General features: G+C 41.7%; 1 protein-coding gene across 1 annotated transcript in view; it reads left to right on the top strand.

Annotated features, from left to right (window-relative positions):
* Window positions 1-21,479, top strand: part of SNX1 (sorting nexin 1) — a 32,405-nt gene extending 10,926 nt beyond the window's left edge. The window contains exons 6-15 of the mRNA XM_069956450.1: window positions 646-787; window positions 1,115-1,193; window positions 2,764-2,839; window positions 3,375-3,488; window positions 6,798-6,891; window positions 8,976-9,181; window positions 11,361-11,504; window positions 13,712-13,792; window positions 14,187-14,258; window positions 20,796-21,479. Of these exons, the coding sequence (XP_069812551.1) occupies window positions 646-787; window positions 1,115-1,193; window positions 2,764-2,839; window positions 3,375-3,488; window positions 6,798-6,891; window positions 8,976-9,181; window positions 11,361-11,504; window positions 13,712-13,792; window positions 14,187-14,258; window positions 20,796-20,846 (1,059 nt within the window). The 3' untranslated portion in view covers window positions 20,847-21,479. The remainder of the gene's footprint in view (window positions 1-645; window positions 788-1,114; window positions 1,194-2,763; window positions 2,840-3,374; window positions 3,489-6,797; window positions 6,892-8,975; window positions 9,182-11,360; window positions 11,505-13,711; window positions 13,793-14,186; window positions 14,259-20,795) is intronic.
* Window positions 21,480-22,760: the final 1,281 nt, after the last annotated feature.

The raw sequence follows: 22,760 nt of genomic DNA, 5'->3' as shown, positions 1-22,760 counted from the left end.
AGTAACATGCTGCCCAGTGCAGTGAAAAATAAAATAATCTGAAGGACCCATTAGCATTATTGACATCTATTATGACCTGTTTTGTAATGGATCCTAATAGATTTGTAATATCCTTGTCCACTAGAAAACTGGAAACTATGATACCAATGTCAACAGAAAAACCTTTGATTGCGAACGAATTCTTACCTCCACTATAAAATAATTGGTCTCTAAATAGGACAAGATGCTTTCACAGTTTATCTAGTCATGGTGAAATTTATAGGGATTTATAGTAACATTTCTTTTAGTGACCAATTTATGAATTGTTCTGGTGAACGCTAAGTGGATCCAGCTTCTTTCCTTGTCACCTACAAATGACAATGGATGGATTTGTTTAGTAAGACCACGGGTCATCTTTGTCACATGCACATGTGAAATTTGACTGGATTTGCATGCTCAAGCAATGTTAACAGGACTTTACTGGATTCTTTTTAGGTAGGGTCGGTGGTTGGTGTACAAAGGCCTCAAGCAGTAAGCGTTCCTTATCTGCCCCAGCCACCGGAGTACTGGGAGGCGGAGGTTACTGATCAAAGCTCTAGAGAAAAAGAGACAGAATTGGAAATATACAATTTGATTTAATTATTATTTATACTTGTTTCATGTTAGACCAATTTGCCAATGTTCAGAAGCAAGCATTTCACTGTGAAGAGGCGATTCAGTGACTTCCTTGGCCTTTTTGAGAAGCTTTCTGAGAAGTATGCCCAACAAGGAATCATAATCGCACCCCCTCCTGAGAAAAGCCTCATAGGTGAGTAGTAATGGCACCAGTACTAATGCCCAAGGAAGAAATAAACACCTTTTGTGGGTAGTATATACAAGGTACTTATGCAGTCAGAATTTAGGTCAGACATTAGTATCAAGGGTTTAGCATAGAAAAGAAAGATTAAAGGTCAAATACCAACTTCCTTTTTCCCAAATATCACTAGTGTTGGAAACAACTTGGCTTAGGGTAGATATGGTTGTGCTCCACTCTTTTCAATTCACTTATGCAGAAAACAGGTGAAATGATTGGTAAATGTGTGTCTTTTCATACCTAGAAGATACCACTTATCTGATGCATATTGTTTTTGTTCAGGTATGACCAAAGTAAAGGTGGGGAAGGAGGATTCTTCTTCAGCTGAATTTCTAGAGAGAAGAAGAGCTGCTTTGGAGAGGTATGAGCCAGCACGGTAACAAAAGGAGTCCAATGATATGTATATGTATCACAGTTCTTTTCTCGCTGATGTAATGCTGCTTTGTAACTGTACATCTAAAGCTAAGCCCACTGTATGACAAACAAACTCTCTTTTTGCCCCAGTTTATTGTTTCACACCTGGTTTTTACATAGAAATATATAAGATTGTAGGCAGAAAAAGACCCTGTGTCCATCTAGTCTGCCCTTTTAGTATTTCCCTTCTTGTTATCTTAGGATAGATATATGTTTATCCCGGGTATGTTTACATTCTGTTGTTGTAGACTTACCAACCACATCTGTTGGAAGTTTGTTCCAAGCATCTACTACTCTTTCAGTAAAGTAATATTTTCTCACGTTGCTTCTGATCTTTCCCCTTAAAATGACACTACACATATTGATTACCTTTATTTGGAATTAAAGGGGTTGTCCGGCGATAAAAAATTATTCACAGAATAACACACATTACAAAGTTATACAACTTTGTAATGTATCTTATGTCTGTGAATGGCCCCCTTCCCCGTGTCCCACCACCCCCACCCGTGTACCTGGAAGTGTGGTGCGCTATACTCACTTGTCACGTGCCGACCACGGTCTCCGATCCTCAGCAGTGACGTCTTCTTTGGGCGGGCGGCGGATCTTCCCGAGTGCCGGCTTCCCTCTGCAGCGTCATCCGAAGCTCAGCCGCGATTGGCTGAGCATAACTGTGCTCAGCCAATCGCAGCTGAGCAGCTAATGACGTGGCCGCGTCATCAGCCGCGATTGGCTGGGCACAGTTATGCTCAGCCAATCGCGGCTGAGCTTCGGATGACGCTGCAGAGGGCGGCCGGCACTCGGGAAGATCCGCCGCCCGCCCGAAGAAGACGTCACTGCTGAGGATCGGAGACCGTGGTCGGCACGTGACAAGTGAGTATAGCGCACCACACTTCCAGGTACACGGGTGGGGGTGGTGGGACGCGGGGAAGGGGGCCATTCACAGACATAACATACATTACAAAGTTGTATAACTTTGTAATGTGTGTTATTCTGTGAATAATTTTTTATCACCGGACAACCCCTTTAATGGTCAGGGGCTGCTGTTAGCAGGTTGGGACCAAACAAACTTTGGGCTATACATCGACTATATTCATCAGGATATAGTAAAATAAAATAGTATAGTATGCCGGCGTAACATGACTGTAACAGACTGAATGTGGTATGCTAGTGGCTACTTTTCAGTCTATTCTATACTTCACTGGGGCACTGTAAGCAAATTCCACACAGGGCGCCATCTACCCTACGTCCGGCCCTGGTTGGAGGTTCTGATTTTCAAGGTAGAAGAACCTGATTCATTACATATCGTAAGCCTAGGCCCACACATAGTATTTTTCCCAGTTTTAGCCAAAACAAGGGGTGGAACAGACACAGTAGAACTAATGGAACTGTACCTTTTTGTGTTTTTGTTTTGTTTTTTTAATTATTAATAGTACATATGAACTCTGTTCTTGTGAAAAGAATCTTCGCATCAGTAATTTGACTAAGATGTGTATTTTGTGTCTTCATGTTTGAAACAGATACCTACAGAGAATTGTTAGCCACCCTACTCTTTTACAAGACCCAGATGTCCGTGAATTTCTGGAGAAGGAAGAGGTGTGTTATAGCATCAGTTATAGTGAAGTTCTTGATTGTGTTTCAGAGAACTTGTGAATGAACTCTACCTGACATAATGTGGGTAACGCACAAAAAGATTGCTTGATGGCAAAAATAGTTATATGATAGTTTTGGAATATGAAAAAATATTTCAAAATTGCATGGAGTATTTTATGTCACAGACCATTCTTCCTCCAGGAATGGACTATTGAGGTACTTAAGTGGGCTGGCATTGTAGTTTTATTAGCTAAGCCAGCCCCTTCCATTGTGTCTGCTGTGATGGAGAAGGGGACTGGTTCAGCTGCTGAGTCACACAGCCTGCCCCCTTTAAGCATGTCACTGACAGAGTGAACAGAATGCGTATAACTATATATGCAGTTTAAAAAAAACTAAACGCATAAATAGCAATTACATGTGTTTCACATATAAAAAAAACAACGTTTTGTGACTGTGCTTTATTTAAAATAAACAGCAGTAGCCTTTTATTAGGGTTATGGGAATACACAATACACAAATCAAAGTTTTTCTCTTATAGCTTCCTCGTGCTGTCAGCACTCAGACTCTCAGTGGAGCTGGTCTCCTCAAGATGTTCAATAGAGCCACTGATGCTGTCAACAAAATGACCATCAAGATGAATGAATCTGATGTGGTAGGCACTAAATGCTTTTGTCTTTTGTTTTTGTTTTTTATTGTATAGTGAACATGCTGAGTTACTGCAGTTCAGCTCATACTGAAGTGAATGTGAGATGAGCTGTAGTAACCCAGCCCAGTCACTGTAGTAAGTGAAGCTGTCCGCCTTAAGCCCTGTTTTCCTGTGTATGCCGGAGACATGACTGCTTTGTGGTTGGTACTGGGTGTCGGAATGTCACCAATCTGATATTATTAAACTATCCTGAGACTAAGCCATCAATATGTTGTGACTGGAAACCAATTTAAAGGGGAACTATGAGTAGGTTAGATGAATCTCTAGTGGGCACTAGAGAGGGCAGTGCTGAGGATGAAGGTATGTCTGTTACCTTCATCCTTGGCGATGTTCCAGTGCTGTTAGTTGTGAAATCCTGTGCCCGTCAAGCCATTAAGAGCACAGGGACGGGGCTATTGTCCCTCCGAGAACCGATCCAGCCAGCCCCCTCCATTGATAATCATTTGAATGGGTGGACCAGCCAGGGTCGTAGCCTTGCCCCCTCCAGCCTGCCCCCCATGATCAACAAAGGAGGGGGCCGGACGGAGGCCTTGTGAAGTCCCCCTGGTGTACTTTGGATGCCTGAGTATCTGGGCGTGTTAGCAGCTTGCAGACAGGCAGAATGCAGGATATAATACACTGACAAGATGACAAGTGAAGTATATTACAGTAGTGATCTGATGATCACTGGAAAAGTCCCCTTGTGGTACATGAAAAATAAAATATTATAAAAAAAAAACCCTCTCCCCCCCCCAAAAAAAAAAATAAACAATACTTTTCCCTTTTCCTTATAAAAAATACATTAGGTATCGCTGAGTTTAAGACCTCAACAATAAAAATATTTTATTGTTTATCCTGTATATTGAATGCTGCAAAAATTTTAAAAAAAACACTGATTGCTGTATTTTGTCAATCCACCAAGAAACTAAAAAAAAGTATTCCAAAATAGTACCAATAAAAAGTAAAACTTGTCCCACAAAAAATGAGTCCTCATATGGCTAGTTCGATGAAAAAAATAGAAGGTTACACTGCTTGGGAGGCAACCATGTTAAAAAAAAAAATTACTTTGACATTAAGGCCCAAAATGTACAGTATGTTGGAGGAAGGGGTTTAATATTATGTCAGTTATTTTGAAAAGAGAGAGCACTTAATTCTTTACACAGTTCACTAACACCACCTAGTGGTGGGAAACGTTGTTGCTCTTTCCATCATGTTTGATGTTGGATTTAAAGGGAACCTGTCAGTCGGGATGCCGTGGCGGAGCCTGCCCGACACCCCGGTGGAGCCGGGAATAGGTAACCATCCCTCGGAGTCCCGCTGCTGGATCCGTTCTTTGGGCGGAGAAATCAAGGCCCCGAAGCGGAGCGCGCTCCTTATGTTAAGCAGGAGAAAGGAGTCCGACGTCCATAGAAAATGACTGCTCCAGTCATTTTCTATGGACATCTGACTCATCTAACCTGCTTTGCATAAGGCGCGCACTTTGCTACCTTTTTTTTTTTTTTTTTTTTTTCCCCTAAACCATTTTTTTTATGGAAAAGGAACATCATCATGTAGACAGTACAAGAGTGGGGACACGCAGGTCCCAATATATTGTATAGGGAAAATTAAGACATTTTTGCCTTTTCGAAAAGCAGAGACCTAGAATAATATGTAAACATGAACACTAATGTTCAGAAATACAAAAAAAAAGAAGAAAATGTGTTTAGTAATAACGAGTAAACAAGAAACAAAGAACCAGGGTGGAACCTTGCTATATTACAGATCATGTGGTGCTCAGACAAACAAGTTTATAGCAGAAGTTAGGAAAATAAGAATGCTGGAGGCTTGTTAGAGGTGATAGTAGAAGCGTTAAATAAAAGCATTTAATTTTAATCTACAAAGCTCAAGTCATGTATAACCTGATAGGTTGGATAGGTATTTCTAGTAGAAGTTATTCCACGATTCCCATAAAGTTGAGTATTTCTCATGATTGCCCATCTCCAAACTACATAACTCTTCAAAGCAAGCTATTTGTTGCGCCTTATCAATCCATTCAGTCACAGTAGGTGGCAATTCTTCTCTCCAATGAATTGGAATGAGTAGGGGTGGGAACCCACAATAGAATGAGAGGGATCAAGATAAGATGTGTCGAGAGATCTCTAACCAATAATTTTGGAGGATAGGGAAGGAAATCCAGATATGTGCGCGCCTTACACCTCTAGCAATGTTCATCTTTTTTTTAAAAGATAAGGTGTCCTATACCATCTTGTTGTTAATTTATAGGAGTTTTCTTGATTTTTAACGCATCTAGAGAAGCCGTGTGAGTTCTTAAAAATTTGTAGGGTTGTAGATCTAGAGAATGATATATTCAATTCTTCGTCCCACGCCGCTCTATAGGTCTTTAACGGAACCAATCAGCCTAATTGGGCTGATGTGGTTCCCAGGAGCGCTGCATAAAGCTCCTGGGCTGCAGCAGGAGCTTTATACCTGATTTAAAAAAGTGTCAATCATCCCCTTAAAGCGCACTGACAGGCAGAGCGTGGTCACTAGAGATGAGCGAATCTCGAGCGAACCATCCGAGATGAGCAAGCCATCTGAACCCGAACTTTCGGCATTTGATTAGCGGTGGCTGCTGAAGTTGGATAAAGCCCTAAGGCTATGTGGAAATCATGGATATAGTCATTGGCTGTATCCATGTTTTCCAGACAACCTTAGAGCTTTATCCAAGTTCAGCAGCCCCAGCTAATCAAATGCCGAACGTTCGGGTTTGGATGAACTCGAACCCGAACCCGGTTCGCTCATCTCTAGTGGTCACTAGATACGGGCGGGGAGCCGCCCAGATGACCACTTTCCCGCTCGTGCCTTTCACGCGGCCGGAGAATAAAACACTTTTTTTTTCTCTACTATAAAGCTCCCGCTGTGGCCGGTATGTGCCGCGGCTGCTGCAGGAGCTTTATACAGCGCTCCTGGGAACCATATCAGCCCAGTTGGGCTGATTGGTTCCCTTTAACTCTCCTGTGTGCTGTGGAACAGATTGTGTAACAACCACATAGCATAATGACAGCAACAACATATATGTGACTTGGGACTAGGATGTATTAGTCTTCAGTATTGGCTCCTTTAAAAAGGGCCATAATTCTAATTCAAGAAAATGGGGAACTAGTTGTCAATTGATTTGCCTTGGATAGTTTGGAATCCGAAACCCTATATAGCTGTTGTTAAAAGAGTAGGTATTTAAATTGGATTGGGTTGTCATAACATTATAGGTACTGTTATTTACTATGATCATCTTTTTAGTGGTTTGAAGATAAGTTTCAAGAGGTGGAATGTGAAGAACAACATCTTCGCAAACTTCATGCTGTGGTGGAGACTCTAGTAAACCACAGGAAAGGTATTTTCTTGCATATATAAATAATTGTGTTGTTGCATTTAATTCACCTCAAGATTCTTTAAAGCGTAACTGTCATTTCAGGGTCATTTTTCTGAAAACATTAAATATCAACAGTACAAGCCATTTTAAGAAACTCTGTAATAGGTTTTATGTACTAAAAGAGTTTCCTTCTGTACTGAAAAAGCAATCTCCCAGCCTCCCCCCTCACATCAAATGAAGCAGGATTTCTGTCTCCATTATGTGGCTATGGAGAGGGGAGGGGCTGTTAGGAGTGACTTAGCACGGAGCAGTCCTGCAAAGCACAACACCCTGCAATCTTCTCTCAGTAAGTTCATAGATAAGCACTGACCTTTCTGACACCTGAATTTAGTGGTTTAGGTGCCCAGAGAGTCTACAAACAGCTGACCTTCATGTCACCTCTTCCTGCTCCCTCATCTCCCTCAGCCCCTCCCCCCTTCATAGGCTTACAATGGAGAGAGCAGAGCCCGTCTTCACTGGCTTCTCTGTGATGAAGATGTGTTTGCCTGATAATGCACAGATAAGAAGTCAGGGGGGGGGGAGCCTGGGAGATTGCTTCTTCAGTACAGAAGGAGGCTTTTTTGGCTGATGAAACCTATTACAGAGTTTCTTAAAATCTCTTATACTACTGATTTCTGCAATAAATAAAACATGACAGTTACTCTTTAAGTGTATCTGTCTCAATAGAACACGGAAAAAGTATTTCGACTCCCTTTTAAAAGCAGATTTTTATGGGATTAAGGCCACCAACAGCTTCCATGCAAGTATGACAGGCATCAGGGCACTTGAACTTATCACACGCAGTTTGAGGGAGTAAGAGCGGGTGACAGAGTCACTTTAAAGGTGTTTGCTTGAAAAATGATGGCCCATACTTAGATAGGCCAATAATAGTAGATTGATGGTTGACTGGCCCTTAGGACCCCACCTGTCAGTGTTTTTTAGTAACAGCAGTGCTTGGTACTGCAGCTATAGTAAACACTGTACCTTGAGGGGGGATGTAATGATAACCTATCAACTTTAACCCCTAGGTGACCCTGGACGTACCTGGACGCCCTTGCCGTCTGTCACTAGACGACCCTGGGAGTACAGGCATGATCAGTGTGCATATTCTGCTGTGAAGCGCGCTCAGAAGCAGAGCATGTTTTGTAGCAGGTGGGGCCTCACTGTTAATGACAGGCTGCACCTATCGCACTGCAGCTTGTCATTAACCCCTTAAACGCTGCCATTGCGTTGTTTAAGTGTCAGTGACAGGAGCAGCTCATGATTGCATTCCTGGACCGCTGGAGGTCCCTTCCCTTCCTCTGTGCGGTCCGGATGGCGTTCTGTTCATGTGCAGAGCGCCGATAACCCTGATCATTGCTATGCTATTTAATGATCAGTGTATGTATGTAAAAATCCTTAAGTAGAAAGTGTGGGGAAAAAGAGTAGAAATGTTTTTAAAAATATCCCAAAGCCCCTCTCCTAATAAAAAGTCTCAGATAACTCTTCAAATCTGAGCATGTGATCTCAAGTCACTTTAATACCTATTATTTTTTTTAATATGTCCCCAAACACCCCCAAACAGTCTTTTTTTAGAAAAGGTTGTCCATGAGCATTCTACTGGCCAATCTGATACTGCTCTTAGAAAGATGCAAGTTCATACCTGGTGATTAGGTTTCCAAATCAACCGTCGGATGCCCAGTGAGTATTATGCATGGATCCTATTTTGGGGTGGAGAAGAGTATGCCTGGACAGACTTTTATACAGTGTTACTGGTTATGGAGCTCTTGGTATAAAACAAGGAGTTCTGAATCACTTCTCTACTCTGCCAGCAGCTTATATAGAATGAACAAAGATTCATGTTGATTCAAAATGTGGATTGAAGATGATTGACCTAGTAACCTGCATACAGGGTAGATTGGGGATTTGGTTCCTCTTCAAGAGAAGTTTCTAGGGCTATAAAAATGATAAAGTAAATGTTTTTTTTTTATATTTATGATATTGTCACACACACACACACACACACACACACACACATTTTTTTTTTTGATAATTTGTTGATATCTATTGTCTAATTCCTTTGGCAGAACTTGCTGTGAATACTGCTCAATTTGCCAAAAGCCTGGCTATGCTAGGGAGCTCAGAAGATAATACTGCACTTTCTCGAGCGTTATCCCAGCTAGCTGAAGTTGAGGAGAAGATAGAGCAACTACACCAGGAACAAGCTAATAGTGACTTCTATCTTCTGGCTGAGCTTCTGGCTGACTATATTCGTATTCTGTCTGCAGTCAGGGTTAGTGCACATGACTGAATAATATCTATATTACGCCTGGCACTTTTCTACACTTTAGTTTGCAGAATAAGGCCTCATTACTATATGAAGAATATGACACCTTAAACAAATGTGTAAACTGCATATCTGAATTTCTGTGTGGTACCATACTTTTTGTATATAGGTACCATATGGGAATCTGCAAAGAAAACAAACCTTTTCTGATTATTTTAGGGATGAAAAACCCTACTTGTACAGAGGTTTTAGAAGAAAGTTGACTTACAGCAGTACATGGATGGTATATAAAAAAATATCTCCGTCCAAACATACAGCACAACAACTGTACTTCTGTATTATGGATAGGCCTGTACCACATGGAACGGGTATCAACATTTTTTAAGGTTCTCTGCAAGGTCTTAGAACACATTTCTCTTAGTGTCTCTATTCAGTAGTATCAAAGCAAGTTGGTTATTCTCACTGAAGATTTGAGGAACATTTTGTGAAGTTTACTTTTAGACGCAAGATAAGCAGCTGGCAAAGACCACAGCATTACACATAGGTGTGTCTGTGCTATCACACAGCACCAGGCTGACATAGGCAGAAATAGTAACTCAAAGCGTGTAGTTGTGGAAATGAAATGTGTTTATTACAGGTCATGCTGCTGCCCACTGTTCAGATCTCTGTCAAGCTGGCCATACACTAGAATTCTTGGAAGGCCAAAAAGACCAAATTAGACTATTTTCTGCAAATGTAACTGATGGAAAAATATTTGTTAAAACAGTGATCTCCTTGTTTTTTACACTGTTGGAGGATGTACTTGAAAAGCTAATAATAAGCAAATTCAGATCTGCATCCCATCAATAAAGGCTAGGCCACAGATCAAGGTAGAAATTGATCGGTTAATTGTCATTTACATTTATGCCATTGTCCAAGATGTCCAACTTTTCAAATGACAAGATTTTCAGGAAGTGAAAATCCAGAGTATGGCTGCCTTTATCATAAAATATTTTTTTAGGTGTCTCCACCAGTCAAGGTAAAGGGGTGGTGTTATGAAGAAAATGATACAAGCATTTCTTAAAATGTATGGCTTGAGAGATATAGACTTCCTAATCCCCCATGTGCTGCTTTGTTTACAGCTCACTTTGCACCCACTGAGTACTGCCAATTGGTTTTGACTTCACAAACATGGAGGATTGTGGGAAAGTGTTTGCTCTGGGTCACAGTTCAGAGAGGAAACCAGGGAGTCATAACATCCTTGAAAGAGAAAAGCAGTACAGGGATGTAAGCTGCTTTACTAAAAACTGCACATTGGTTCTCCTTTACATATATGTATGTGGTACACATCTGATTATACCTTCTCTGCTTCATGACACCACCCCTTTAAGTGACGCCTCAGTTTAGAAATGTATAATGTAGAATTTAGAAAAGTAAAATTAAATTTAAGTTCAGTTCTTTCTGTATATTTTATTAGTTGTTATATATAAGAATAGATTTATGGAGGAGATTTATCAAGCTGTCCTATAGAAGGAATGTCCTTTGTTGCCCATAGAAACCAATTGGAGCTCAGCTTTTATTTCTTATGTTTCTTTGGTAAAAATATAAACTGAGCTGTGATTAATTGCTGTGGGCAAGAAAGGACATTTTTTACTCTAAAGCATCTTTCACATGTTCCATAGTTTGTCTGCAATTGCAGATGGCACTGTGGACCCACTTTTTTTAATGGACTGTTCACACATCTGTACTCCTCATGAAGTCAGGTGCTAATACGGACCTGCAATTGCATCATGGATAACTATTCTGTAATGAATAGGCTGTGCATTGTGGACAATTTACAAATGCGCTTTCGTAGTGCTATCCCAAGCTCAGCCAAGGAAGCTGACTGCTTGATAAATCACCCCCATACTACTATCTTCATATTTGTGGAAGATACCGATGAACACATTCTTTGTGCATTGCAGGCTATGCTTTACCAATTTATCTACTAACTAGGGCATTTACTGAAATGTGGTTTTATGACTACAGAGTATTAATATTTGCTTCTGTAAAAGCATGCTGTATTTTTTTTGAGGCACGTGTGTTGATAAATGTCGGACATAATCATGTGTTCTGCTGTTTTAGTGTATTTATTTATACCACCTTTCTAGGAAGTTTTTAATTTGGTGCAACACCCTAAATAAATCTTGGCTATTGTCTACTATAGGGTGCGTTTGATCAACGCATGAAGTCCTGGCAGCGCTGGCAGGATGCCCAGTCAAACTTACAAAAAAAGAGGGAGAATGAAGCGCGTTTGTTGTGGGCCAACAAGCCAGATAAATTACAGCAGGCAAAGGATGAAATCTCAGAGGTGAGTGTGCAGTGAAGGTGCCCTGGTTTTCCTGAAGTGAAACAATAGCTTGAACCAAGTTACCGTATTTTCCGGCGTATAAGACGATTTTTTTAACTCCGAAAAATCTTTTTAGAAGTCAGGGGTCATCTTATAAGCCGGATATGGTCGCCCCATACAGTGGGGGGAGTTAAAAAATGGCCCCACCGTATGGGGCGACCACTTAAAAAAAAAAAAAAAAAACCCTTAACTCACCTGGGGCCCGTTCCCAGCCTCCGCGTGCCTCCTGTCGGGGATCCCCAAAGCTCTTCCGAGCAGCCAAGTGTCTCATCGGAGAAGCTTGGAGATTCTCGGCTGCCAGGAGAGCTTCAGAAGAATGACAGAGTTTTTAAATTTAGCTGCAGTTAACCCTGGGTTAACATTTTCCGAAGTATAAGGCGAACCCCTGACAATCATCTTGAAAGTCAGGCGTCATCTTATACGCCCAGTTGTTTTATAAGCCAGAAAATACGGTATATTGGGTATTGTGTATGGATGTATTCAATATATATTTTAAAGAGTCATTTCCATGTTGACATTTATGAGATATCCACAGGACATGCCATAAATGACTGATAGATTCAGGTCCCAACTCTGGAACCTTCATTTGTCTTCAGTTCTAGGGCCCATGCTGGGATTGTTCACCATGTTTGCAGGCTTTGGTAGCGGTCAGGATTTTGAAAGACTAATGCAATTTTTATATAAAAATCCCATTCATGTAATTGAAGAGTGCATAAACAATGTAGCACTGAGAGCTGGAGACTTTCATGTATTGGATATTTATGGCATTCCTGCGTAAATGCCGTAAGTGGCCTTTATGAATGTTTTGCTGAATTTATATACTTTCAACCAAAAATAGTTAGCTCATTAACACTTTTTCTTTCTTTTGTGATTGTACTAGGATCATGAAATACATTTTATGGGTGTGGATGATAAACTAGATACATACACCTTCAGTTCTCATAAATTTTATAAAACATTAAAGCTCACACAGCTAAAATAACAGAAATTAGCTTCTAGTCACTGTGCTACAGTCCAGAGAGCAGGGGATTTCAGATGATCAAAAAAAGATATTAAAGTTATACTTACCTACTCACAGTCCCATGCAGCTCCTGTTTGGCAGGTTCTGGTTCACCAGTCTCCTTTCTTCTTCCTGCTTCTGAGACAAGAGCTTAGTGCAGCATCTGCCCACTTACTGTCTGCAGTGGTGTACCGTCTCTGAAGCAGGAAGAAGAAAGGATATTGGGGTACTAGAAGTTGCTGAATGGGAGCTGCAGGAAACATAGGTAGGTATGTTTATTTTTTTTGTTCTATCTTTTCACTGCCCGATCAACATCCACAATTTGTTTCCAACATAACATTACAACAATGCAAAAATAGCTGTATACAGAATGGGAATTACAGAAGGCAGAGTTTATATACAGCCTTAGGATAAGCCAGTTCCATACAGTAAAATACGTCTGCAAGAAAGAAAAGGGAATGGATGGGGTGGGGACCCCTTTAAAAGATGGTCTAGTTGTAACTACGTCCTTTGACTTTGTGTTGACAGGTATGCTATAAAACTCTAAGTATTCAGGCATGGCATAAAATGTGTTTTACATTGAATCCCACGTACAATTTAAATATCCAGTATCATCTTGGATTTCCACAGTGAGAACCTGAATAGTGTACTAGGTTGTTTGATAAAGTGTACCTGTCAGAGAGTCCATTCACACTTTTAAATATGCAATAGTCCTTGGAGCCTCAAAACACGGGAATAGCCAGATATCTGTAGCCTGTTGCCACGGGGTGCCTCCATGATGGGGAGAGCACCACACCACCCTGATAGGTAGCCACTCAAGTCCCACTCAGTTGCGAGTATTGGAACATAAATAGGGTAACAACAGGGTGGCCCCTTTTTGTAAAAGTCTATTACTCAAGGTGCGAGTATTGCGACATGACAAGGGCTTGCCAAGACAGGCATCCATCCACAGACAGCTGTTTCGGTTTCATTCACACTTTTGCCTACAGACGCAGCTGCCAATGGAAGTCCGGGCTGCTGTGGAAAGTCCAAAACATCAATGAGTTCCATGCAAACATTTTACAGTCTGGTCGCTTAGGTTCAAGTTCAATGCTCAATCGAAATTCCTGCTAGAGTTTATATAAAAATGGTTGCTGATTAATCAATTTCTGTAATTGTTTTTTCGTAGTGGGAGTCCAGAGTCACACAATACGAGAGGGACTTTGAACGGATTTCTGTGACTGTTCGAAAGGAGGTCATAAGATTTGAGGTACATTTTGGTAAAATGATACCTGTCTGTACATACACTGGACTGTGTTAATTTCAGTTTATAGTATCTTTTTGTTTAAAGAAAATTAGACACAGAGATACAAGCTGGTGTAATGAAGTTGCCCGAATGTGTCTTTTAGGGGCTTCTATTCCTGCTCAGAACACAAGCTTAGGATTGTCTGTATACTGAGCTTGTATCGTTATTTTACTCTTTAAATCACAACTCTTCTGTGACTTATTGTTTTTGGTGCTTGTAATTAAAAAACAGACAGACATTGGCCATGTAAAATGTCTGCTCCCAGTTCAAAGGCACAATTGTTTATTACAGAGAGTTTATTAACCAAAGTAAGGAATAAGTAGAGATCATACTTTTAAGTTCTTTGTTTGTTTTCTAGAAAGAGAAATCCAAGGATTTTAAAAGTCACATAATGAAATACTTGGAAACACTATTGAATGCACAGCACAAAGTAAGTGACCTTAAACTTTTACTACTATGTAGTCTTAACACAGGTAGGTGTGTGTGTGTGTGTGTGTGTGTGTGTGTGTGTGTGTGTGTGTGTGTGTGTGTGTGTATATACACACACACAAACACATATATATGGTTATTTACACAGTGACGTTGTTAATATATTTTCACGATTTTGTAATATTGCTCTACATGTGGCAGAAATAGTTTTTACACAGTGGGCCGGCCGGCTGGCATATACATAACTATACATGTATACATATAGTATACATATTATAAAAAATTTAAACTGGGTTTAATTGCCCACAGAAACAATCACAGCTCTGATTTAATTTTACCGGAGATGAAAGCTAAGGCTGTGATTGGTTGCTATGAGCAGTTTACGTAAGTTTCTATTTTACGTAGTTTAATAAATCTAGGCCTATATATCTATAAATCTTAATTACCTCTGTATGTCTATGTTTTTGCAGAAATATTTTACTTTACGTGCCCAACATATTTAACCCCTTAACGACATCGGGCGTACACTTACCCCCCGTTGCCTGGGCTTTAACGCAACAGGGCGTAAATGTACGCCGGCGGTTTCCCCGATCGCTGTGTTCACACACAGTGATCGGGGAAGATGGCCTGCTATAAATCATAGCAGGCCATCTTAGCTTTTCAGCACGGGGGGTGGTTAACACCCCCCGTGCTGACGATCGCTGCTATTGGCTGATCAATTCAGATCAGCCAATAGCGGCAATCGGCACCGACCACCGAGGACGGCACCGACCACCATTACTGTAAAAAGTAATGGTGGTCACGGTGCCACCGGCCCGATCGCCGTGAACGGCCGGCCGGTAGGTAGCTGAGGGGTCCAGAGCAGGTATTTGTACATTACTCATCTGTCCCGGGGTCCCGATCGGCGTCTTCCGGGTTCGCAGCGTCCTCGTCTTCTCGTCGGGTCTTAGGGTTCTTCCGTGACGTCCCGTTTGGCTTTTTTCGGCTCCAGCGTCGTCTTTTTTCGGATTTTGCGCTCTGCTGCCCTCTAGCAGCTGATAAGTGTAATACACTTATCAGCAGCTATAGGGATGTTCAGAATGTAGTAAATGTTTTTTTTTGTTTTTTCCCCAATTTTTTCTTTTTCTATTTTCCGCACCCTGAGTGTTGATCAGCATTGCACGAAAGTGCACATAAGTGCGGCATTTATCGGCAACACCATTTTTGGCGTAGTTTTTTTTTATACTTACTGTAAAAAAACACGTAAAAAACACTACATTACACCACACTACACTAAATAAAGTTTGACACTACACCACTACATACCCCATATACCAATCTCCATATAAAAGTGGCCCCCTGGCGTGTTTTCGGTGTCGGACGCATGCGTTATTATTGCCTCGGACACCGAAACAGCCAGTGAGGATGAATGGGGGATCCTTTTTTCCTCCATTCATCCTCATCATCCAGTGACGTGTCTGGGGGTAGCGTAGCGTACGCTGCCCCCCAGGCACCTCTTTTCCACCAGTACCGTCCCAATAAGAGATGACGGTATGGCGTGAAATTCTACAAACTCTGTGAGCGTACCTCAGGGTACACTTACAAATTTAGGGTACGTGCACACTGGGCAATGGCGAGGGATAACCCTTTGTGCATTCCGCAGCTGGCACCCGCCGGCGGACTGATGTGGACGCGTGTCTCCACCCGTGTCATAGACCATTGTATGAACGGGCGGATTCCATCGTCCATCCAAAGAATGAATACGTTGGTCGGAGAGCGGAATCCGCCCGTGCATAGAATGGAGTCTATGACACGGGTGGAGACACGCGCCCGCATCAGTCCGCCGGTGGGTGCCAGCTGCGGAATGCGTGAAGGGTTATCTGTCGCGATTCCGCAGTGTGCACGTACCCTTAGAGTGTATGATGGAAGGGACACCCGAATCCAGCCCCCAGATGCCCCCCCCCCCATGCTCAGAGTTAGTGGGGAGATCGTTGGGGAACTGGTCTTCCCACTGCTGGATAAAGGTCACCACCTGTACGGGGATATCTTTTATACCAGCACCCCCCTTCCGGTCCCTCGCTGCCCGAGCTACTGTAGCTTGCGGCACGATCCAAAAATATCAGAAGCAGTAATAGAGCCCTAATATTTAGCAGCCATGGAGCGGACCTAGCACTTCTGGATATGAAGGACCCCGTATCGCACCAGGGCAACATTTTCCAGGTGACGTCCCCCACACTGGAGAACAGGAGACCCCAGAAGAAGTGCAGAGTGTGGCGTAACAGGGGGATCAGGAAGGACACCATTTTCCAGTGTGACACCTGTCCTGATCACCCCGGCCTCTGCATACTGGATCGCTTCAAGGCCTACTACACGTCATTAGAGTTCTACATTTTCTAAATTCTGTCCCTTATTCCTATTTCAGGGGTCACGTTGATCCAGGGATTATTCTGATTGCCATTATGGAGTCGGGAAGGAATTTTTCCCCTGTGATGAGGCTACTGTCGTCTGCCTCACGAGGGGTTTTTGCCTTCCCCTGGATCAACACAGGTTGAGTTTGATGGACACCTGTCATTTTCAACCTTATAAACTAATAATTGGCCTAATACCCCCAAATAAATTAGAATTGTCCCTTATCCACAACTAAATAGGTATGGCCGCCATTCCCATTAGAGGATGCCATGATGCAATTTCAAAGCCTCTGTGCGGCCAGGACAGTAGAAACCCCCCACAAGTGACCCCATTCTGGAAACTACACCCCATAAGGAATCTAACAAGGGGGGGCAGCCGGGATATGGCCCCCTGGTAACGGGCACATTTGTGCCGTGAAAATGAAAAAAAATAGTATTTTTTATTTTCACGGCATATGTTCTACATATGTGCCCGTCACCAGTGGGGTCCATATGCTCACTGCACCCCTCGTTAGATTCCTTATGGGGTTTAGTTTCCGGAATGGGGTCACTTGTGGGGGGGTTTCTACTGTCCTGGCAGCACAGGAGCTTTGTAATTGCGACATGGCCTCCATCCTCCATTCCAGCCTCTAAATGGCGCTCTGTCCCTTTGGTGGCTTGCCCTGTGCCCATATGGCACATTATGTCCACATGTGGGGTATTTTCGTACTCAGGGGAAATTACCCTACACGTTTTACATTTATTTCTTTTTTAACCCCTTGTAGAAATGGAAAAAATCAAGGCTAGACCAACATTTAGTGTAATTTTTTTAAAAAATTTTACTCTAAATCATTGATCTTGTCATGATTTTTTCATTTTCACAAGGGGCTAAAAGATAAAAAAATTTCCCCTGAGTACGGAAATACCCCACATGTGGACATAAAGCGCCATGCGGTTGCAGGGTAAGCCTCCAAAGGGAAGGAGCGCCATTTGGTTTTTGGAGGCTGGATTTGGATGGAATGGATTTTGAGGGCCATGTTGCACTCAAAAGGCCCCTGTGTTGCCAAGAAAGTTGAAACCCCCCACAAGTGACCCCATTATGGAAGCTACACCACTCAGGGAATGTAACAAGGGGTGTAGTGAGCATATGGACCCCACTGGTGACGGGCACAAATGTGGAACAATGTGGCGTGAAAATGATATATTACATTTTTTACACTATAATGTTGGTTTAGCCTTAAATTTTTCATTTTCACAAGAGGTTAAAAGAGAAAAAAACACGCAAAATGTGTAGAGCAATTTCCCCCGAGTCCGTAAATACCCCACATGTGGACATAAAGCACCATGTGGGCGCAGGGCGAGCCTCCGAAGGGAAGGAGCGCCATTTGGATTTTGGAGGTTGGATTTGGCTAGAATGGATGATGAACGCCATGTCGCATTTACAGAGCCCTCGTGCTGCCAAAACACTGTAAACCCCCCACAAGTGACCCCATTCTGGAAACTGCACCCCTCAAGGAATCTAACAAGGGGTGCAATGAGGATGTGGACCCCTTGATGATGGGGACATTTGTGCCATGAAAGTGAAAAAATGATTTTTTTTTTTTTTTCCTTTTATCCCTTTGTGAAAATGAAAAATTTAAGGCTAGAACAACGTTTTAGTGTTAAAAATACATTTTCCAACTTTGAAACTTTTTTGCTTATACAGAAAATGGTTATGCCACATAAATTATAAATTAAATAGCATTAGCAACATGTCTACTTTAGGTTGGCGGCATTTATTAAACTATCTTTCAGTTTTTTTAGACAATATAAAGCGTAAAACATTAGCAGCAATTTTCCAAATTTTCAGTAAAATTTCGAAATCAGATATTTTTAGGGACCTGTTCAGGTTTAAAGTGTATTTGAGGGTCCTGTGTGTTAGAAAGCCCCACAAAGTCCCCCATTTCAGAAACTGCACCCCCTAAACTCTGCAAAAGCATATCCAGAAAGTGTTTTAACCCTTTAGGGGAGTCACCGAAATAAAAGCTAAGTGTGTAAGAATTTTGAAAATTTAAATTTTCTGTGCAGAGATTTTATTGTAATCCAATATCTTTCATAATTATAAACCTATTACCAGAGAAATGCACCCCAATAATTATCTCCCCATTTCTGCAGTTTATAGAAATACCCCATATGTGGCCCTATTGCGCTATTTGACGCAAGCACAAGCCTCAGATACAAAAGGAGCGCCCAGTGAATTTCAACGCCTCCGTTATATTTGGTCATTTCTGACTGTACCACTTCAGGTTGGCAGAGGCTCTGGGGTGCCAAAACATAAAAAACACCCCTAAAGGGACACCATTTAGAAAACTACTCCCCTCAAGGAATGTAACAAGGGGTGCGGTGAGCATCTGGACCCCACAGGTGCTTCACAGATTTTCCGAACAATATGGCGTGAAAAAAGAAAAAATGCATTTTTTCACAATTTTTCACATTATTTTGGGTTTTTCATAAAGATTTGTTATAAGTATCGACTCCAATTTACCAGAAATGTAAAGTACAATATGTCACGAGAAAACAATCTCATAATCAACCGGATAGGTAAAAGCATCCCGAAGTTATTAATGAATAAAGTGACACTGGTCAAATTCATAGAATTTGTCTCTGTCCTTAAGGCCATTTCAGGCTCTGTCCTTAAGGGGTTAAAGTGACACTGTCACCCCCTTTTTGCATTCTGAGTTCTCTACACAGGTTTAATGGGTAAATTTTGTAGTTTTCATAGCTCATTTTAAATCATATGTCATGGTGCTTGTTCAAGTAAAAAGTGATATTTTATCAGCTGTAAATTGTACTAAGTGGGTGGGGCTTCACGGCAACAGCACCACTTAGCCCCGCCCACAACATCAACGTTGGACCCACCCTCTGTGACATCATCCGCACAGGCACCGCACCCTCGACGCCCATTGGTATGGGCTGATCTAGAGGGGGTGGGGCCTAGACCTTTTGGCCAGCTTGTTCCAATAGCCGACAAGGGGGTGGGGCTATGTGCCTATGAAGTCATGAAGGTGCGTGGCCAATGATTGTACTGTGGGCTGGGCTAAGTGACTCCGTTCCATTGAAGTGAATAGCGCTTAATTACAAACCACACCTGAACTGAAGACAAGAGTCGTGTTGTCTTTGGAAGAAAGTAACCATGTTTTTCTAACGCTGGATAACTCCTTTTAAGGAGTAGATGGTATTGCTTTAAAGTGACTCTGTACCCACAATCTGACCCCCCCCAAACCGCTTGTACCTTCGGATAGCTGCTTTTAATCCAAGATCTGTCCTGAGGTCCGTTTGGCAGGTGATGCAGTTATTGTCCTAAAAAACAACTTTTAAACTTGCAGCTCTGTGTCAAACGACTGTGTCCTAGATTGTGTATGCATCAGGCTTGCACAACCTCTGTCCCTCCTCCCCGTCCTCCTCCTCATTAGGAATGCCCCAGGCAGGTATTCTCCTATTCATCAGCTGTGAGAACTCGGCACCTGTGCAGTGTTCACTGCAGAGGAACAGAAAAAGTACTGCCACTGGCATTCCTTATGATGAAGAGGGTGGGGAGAAGGGACGGAGGGGTGGTGCAAAGTTAGGGCACAGATACTCTAGGCCACGGCTGTTTGGCAAAGGGCTGCAAGTTTAAAAGTTGTTTTTAGGACAATAACGGCATCACCTGCCGAACGGACCCCAGGACAGATCTTGGATTAAAAGCAGCTATCTGATGGTACAAGTGGTTTGGGGGGTCAGATTGTGTATATGTATAGAGAATACAGGGAAATGAGAGTATAAAGCCTGTTAGGGATTGATATGAGTAATTAAAAAGTCTGTACAGTATTGTGGAATATGTTGGCACTATTGTGCCTATAGAACAGGATTTTGTAACTATGGAATATTGAGGTTTACACTATAGATGACGTGCAAGTACCATACAGAAAACACAACTGTAAGTAATGTTTATGCTACTTTCTGTTTCACTGTTGTTTTTTGAGGTTGTGGTCAGCCTATTCTACTTCTTGTAATTATCTCACATTATTTTAATAGACACATGCACTGAACCATTGTTGCCATGCATCTAGATGTAGAAGATTGTGACACGTACTGCATCATAAAAGCTTTTTGTTATTGACCACATAATATTTTATTTTTCTCTATTTTATTAGCTCGCCAAGTACTGGGAAGCATTTCTACCAGAAGCAAAGGTTATATCCTAACTGCTGTGGAACAGAATTACAGCCCGAACTATGCTACTTCTCTTCTGCCATTTTTTTTAATATATATAAATATTATACCTCTTGCCTTTTAGAAACCCTAGAATCACAATCTCGATTTGCTTCTACATCTACTTGATGCTGTCAGTCTCTGCTAATTCCATCAGTGCTGAGTCAGGTCTGTTACGCATTGCTGTGCAGAGCGTTGATGGATCCTTCCTCATACAGCCTAGTGCCTCATATACGGACACCCATTCAGCATTTCCTCTTGCCACCTGATCAGCCAGAAGACGTTAGCGATAACTGCAGAGTGGCTTGACAGGCAAGAGTTAACCTAGATAAGGACAGTTATGTCCCAGCACTTATGGACACGCCTGCATCGGTTAACATTTCTTGTGTATATTTTTCATTTAACTTCCACATATATTTTCTTATTAACTATACAAATTGATAATTTAGGGCTTTCTGTGAAAAAGGAAAAAAAATAAAAACCTTTAAACTAGCGGGAATTTCTTGGGAGGGTTTATTAATATAAATATATAATGTATATTTTTTGGCTGTGACACAGACACAAAGAATGGAGTGTTTCTATTCTACAAGAACCACACAGTTATTCAATAAAATAATGAAAATGTTTTTGTGTATTCCTGTGTGTTTAGAGCTTTTGGGTATAGAAATGGAAGCATCACATGACCCTTGTATGGTGAGGCATTGCCAATGTTTTAAGCATGACCCCATGAGTATATTAGGGTTGTGTGTTCTTAACCCTGCATTCATTTTCCATAAGTGAAGAATTATGATTACGTTACTGTGCAACAAAACACAGTAATCACTGAACTCAAGGAGAACAGTGAAAAAACTCCAATGAAGTACTCAATCAAGAGTCTCCACTGATGCCCCCAAAAATTTAAATATGCAAAAGAGGAGTCCGTGGTGTCTCGGTTGCGAGTCTCAAAACACGGGATAGCCAGATATCTCTAGCCTGTTGCCACGGGGTGCCTCCATGATGGGGAGAGCACCACACCACCCTGTTAAATAGCCCCTTAAGTCCCACTCTGTTGCGAGTATTGGAACATAAATAGGGAAATACCTGGGTGGCCCCTTTTTGTCAATGTCTAACTCAAGGTACGAGTATTGCGATCATGACAAGCGCTTGCCAAGGCAGGCTTCCATCCACAGACAGCCATTTCGGGGTATTTGCCCCTCGTCAGTGTGGAGCAGGATTCTGGCTAGTTGGGGCAATGACAAATCAACAAACAAAACACAGTAATCACTGAACTCAAGGAGAACAGTGAGAAAACTCCAATGAAGTACTCAATCAAGAGTCTCCACTGATGCCCCCAAAAATTTTAATATGCAAAGCAAGAGTCCGTGGAGTCTCGGTTGCAAGTCTTAAAACACGGGATTTCCAGATACGTTACTGTGCAGTTAGCATAATCGGTTATCTCATAAATACACTTATAATGCTACTCCCAGCAAACATTATACTCCGTGGCCTGTTAGTCACCTCCAGATATTGACGTCATTTCATTCCTGCCGTCGACCATAAGACCGGTGTTCAGCACTCTACAATCAGAATAAGTAGAAAGAGTGCAAGATTGCACGGTCCAGGCAGAAGGACCTGAAAAGAAGCTAGTGGACATAGCTAACGGGAAAGCTGAAGGAAAAAAAAACTCTTAAGTACCTCACATCATTTTTTTTTTTTAATTTACAAGAACTTTTAATTTTACATTTTCAAAAACAAACATTATTTAATTTCATCAATTCCACACAACATATTTAAAGAATCCTCTTGTTCTTTCTTGTCCACTTTCCCCAATGTATACTTCTTATTTAGCTTGATACATATCTTATATGCACTTCTAAAGGATATTTTATATAAAGATTTTCTCTAAAAGGGTGGATAAATTTAGCGAA

The sequence above is a fragment of the Dendropsophus ebraccatus genome, chromosome 1 (assembly GCF_027789765.1).
Source record: "Dendropsophus ebraccatus isolate aDenEbr1 chromosome 1, aDenEbr1.pat, whole genome shotgun sequence".
NCBI classification, from domain to species: domain Eukaryota; kingdom Metazoa; phylum Chordata; class Amphibia; order Anura; family Hylidae; genus Dendropsophus; species Dendropsophus ebraccatus.
Note: the sequence above shows the minus strand (reverse complement) of the source record. Positions and strands in the feature narration are given on the sequence as shown.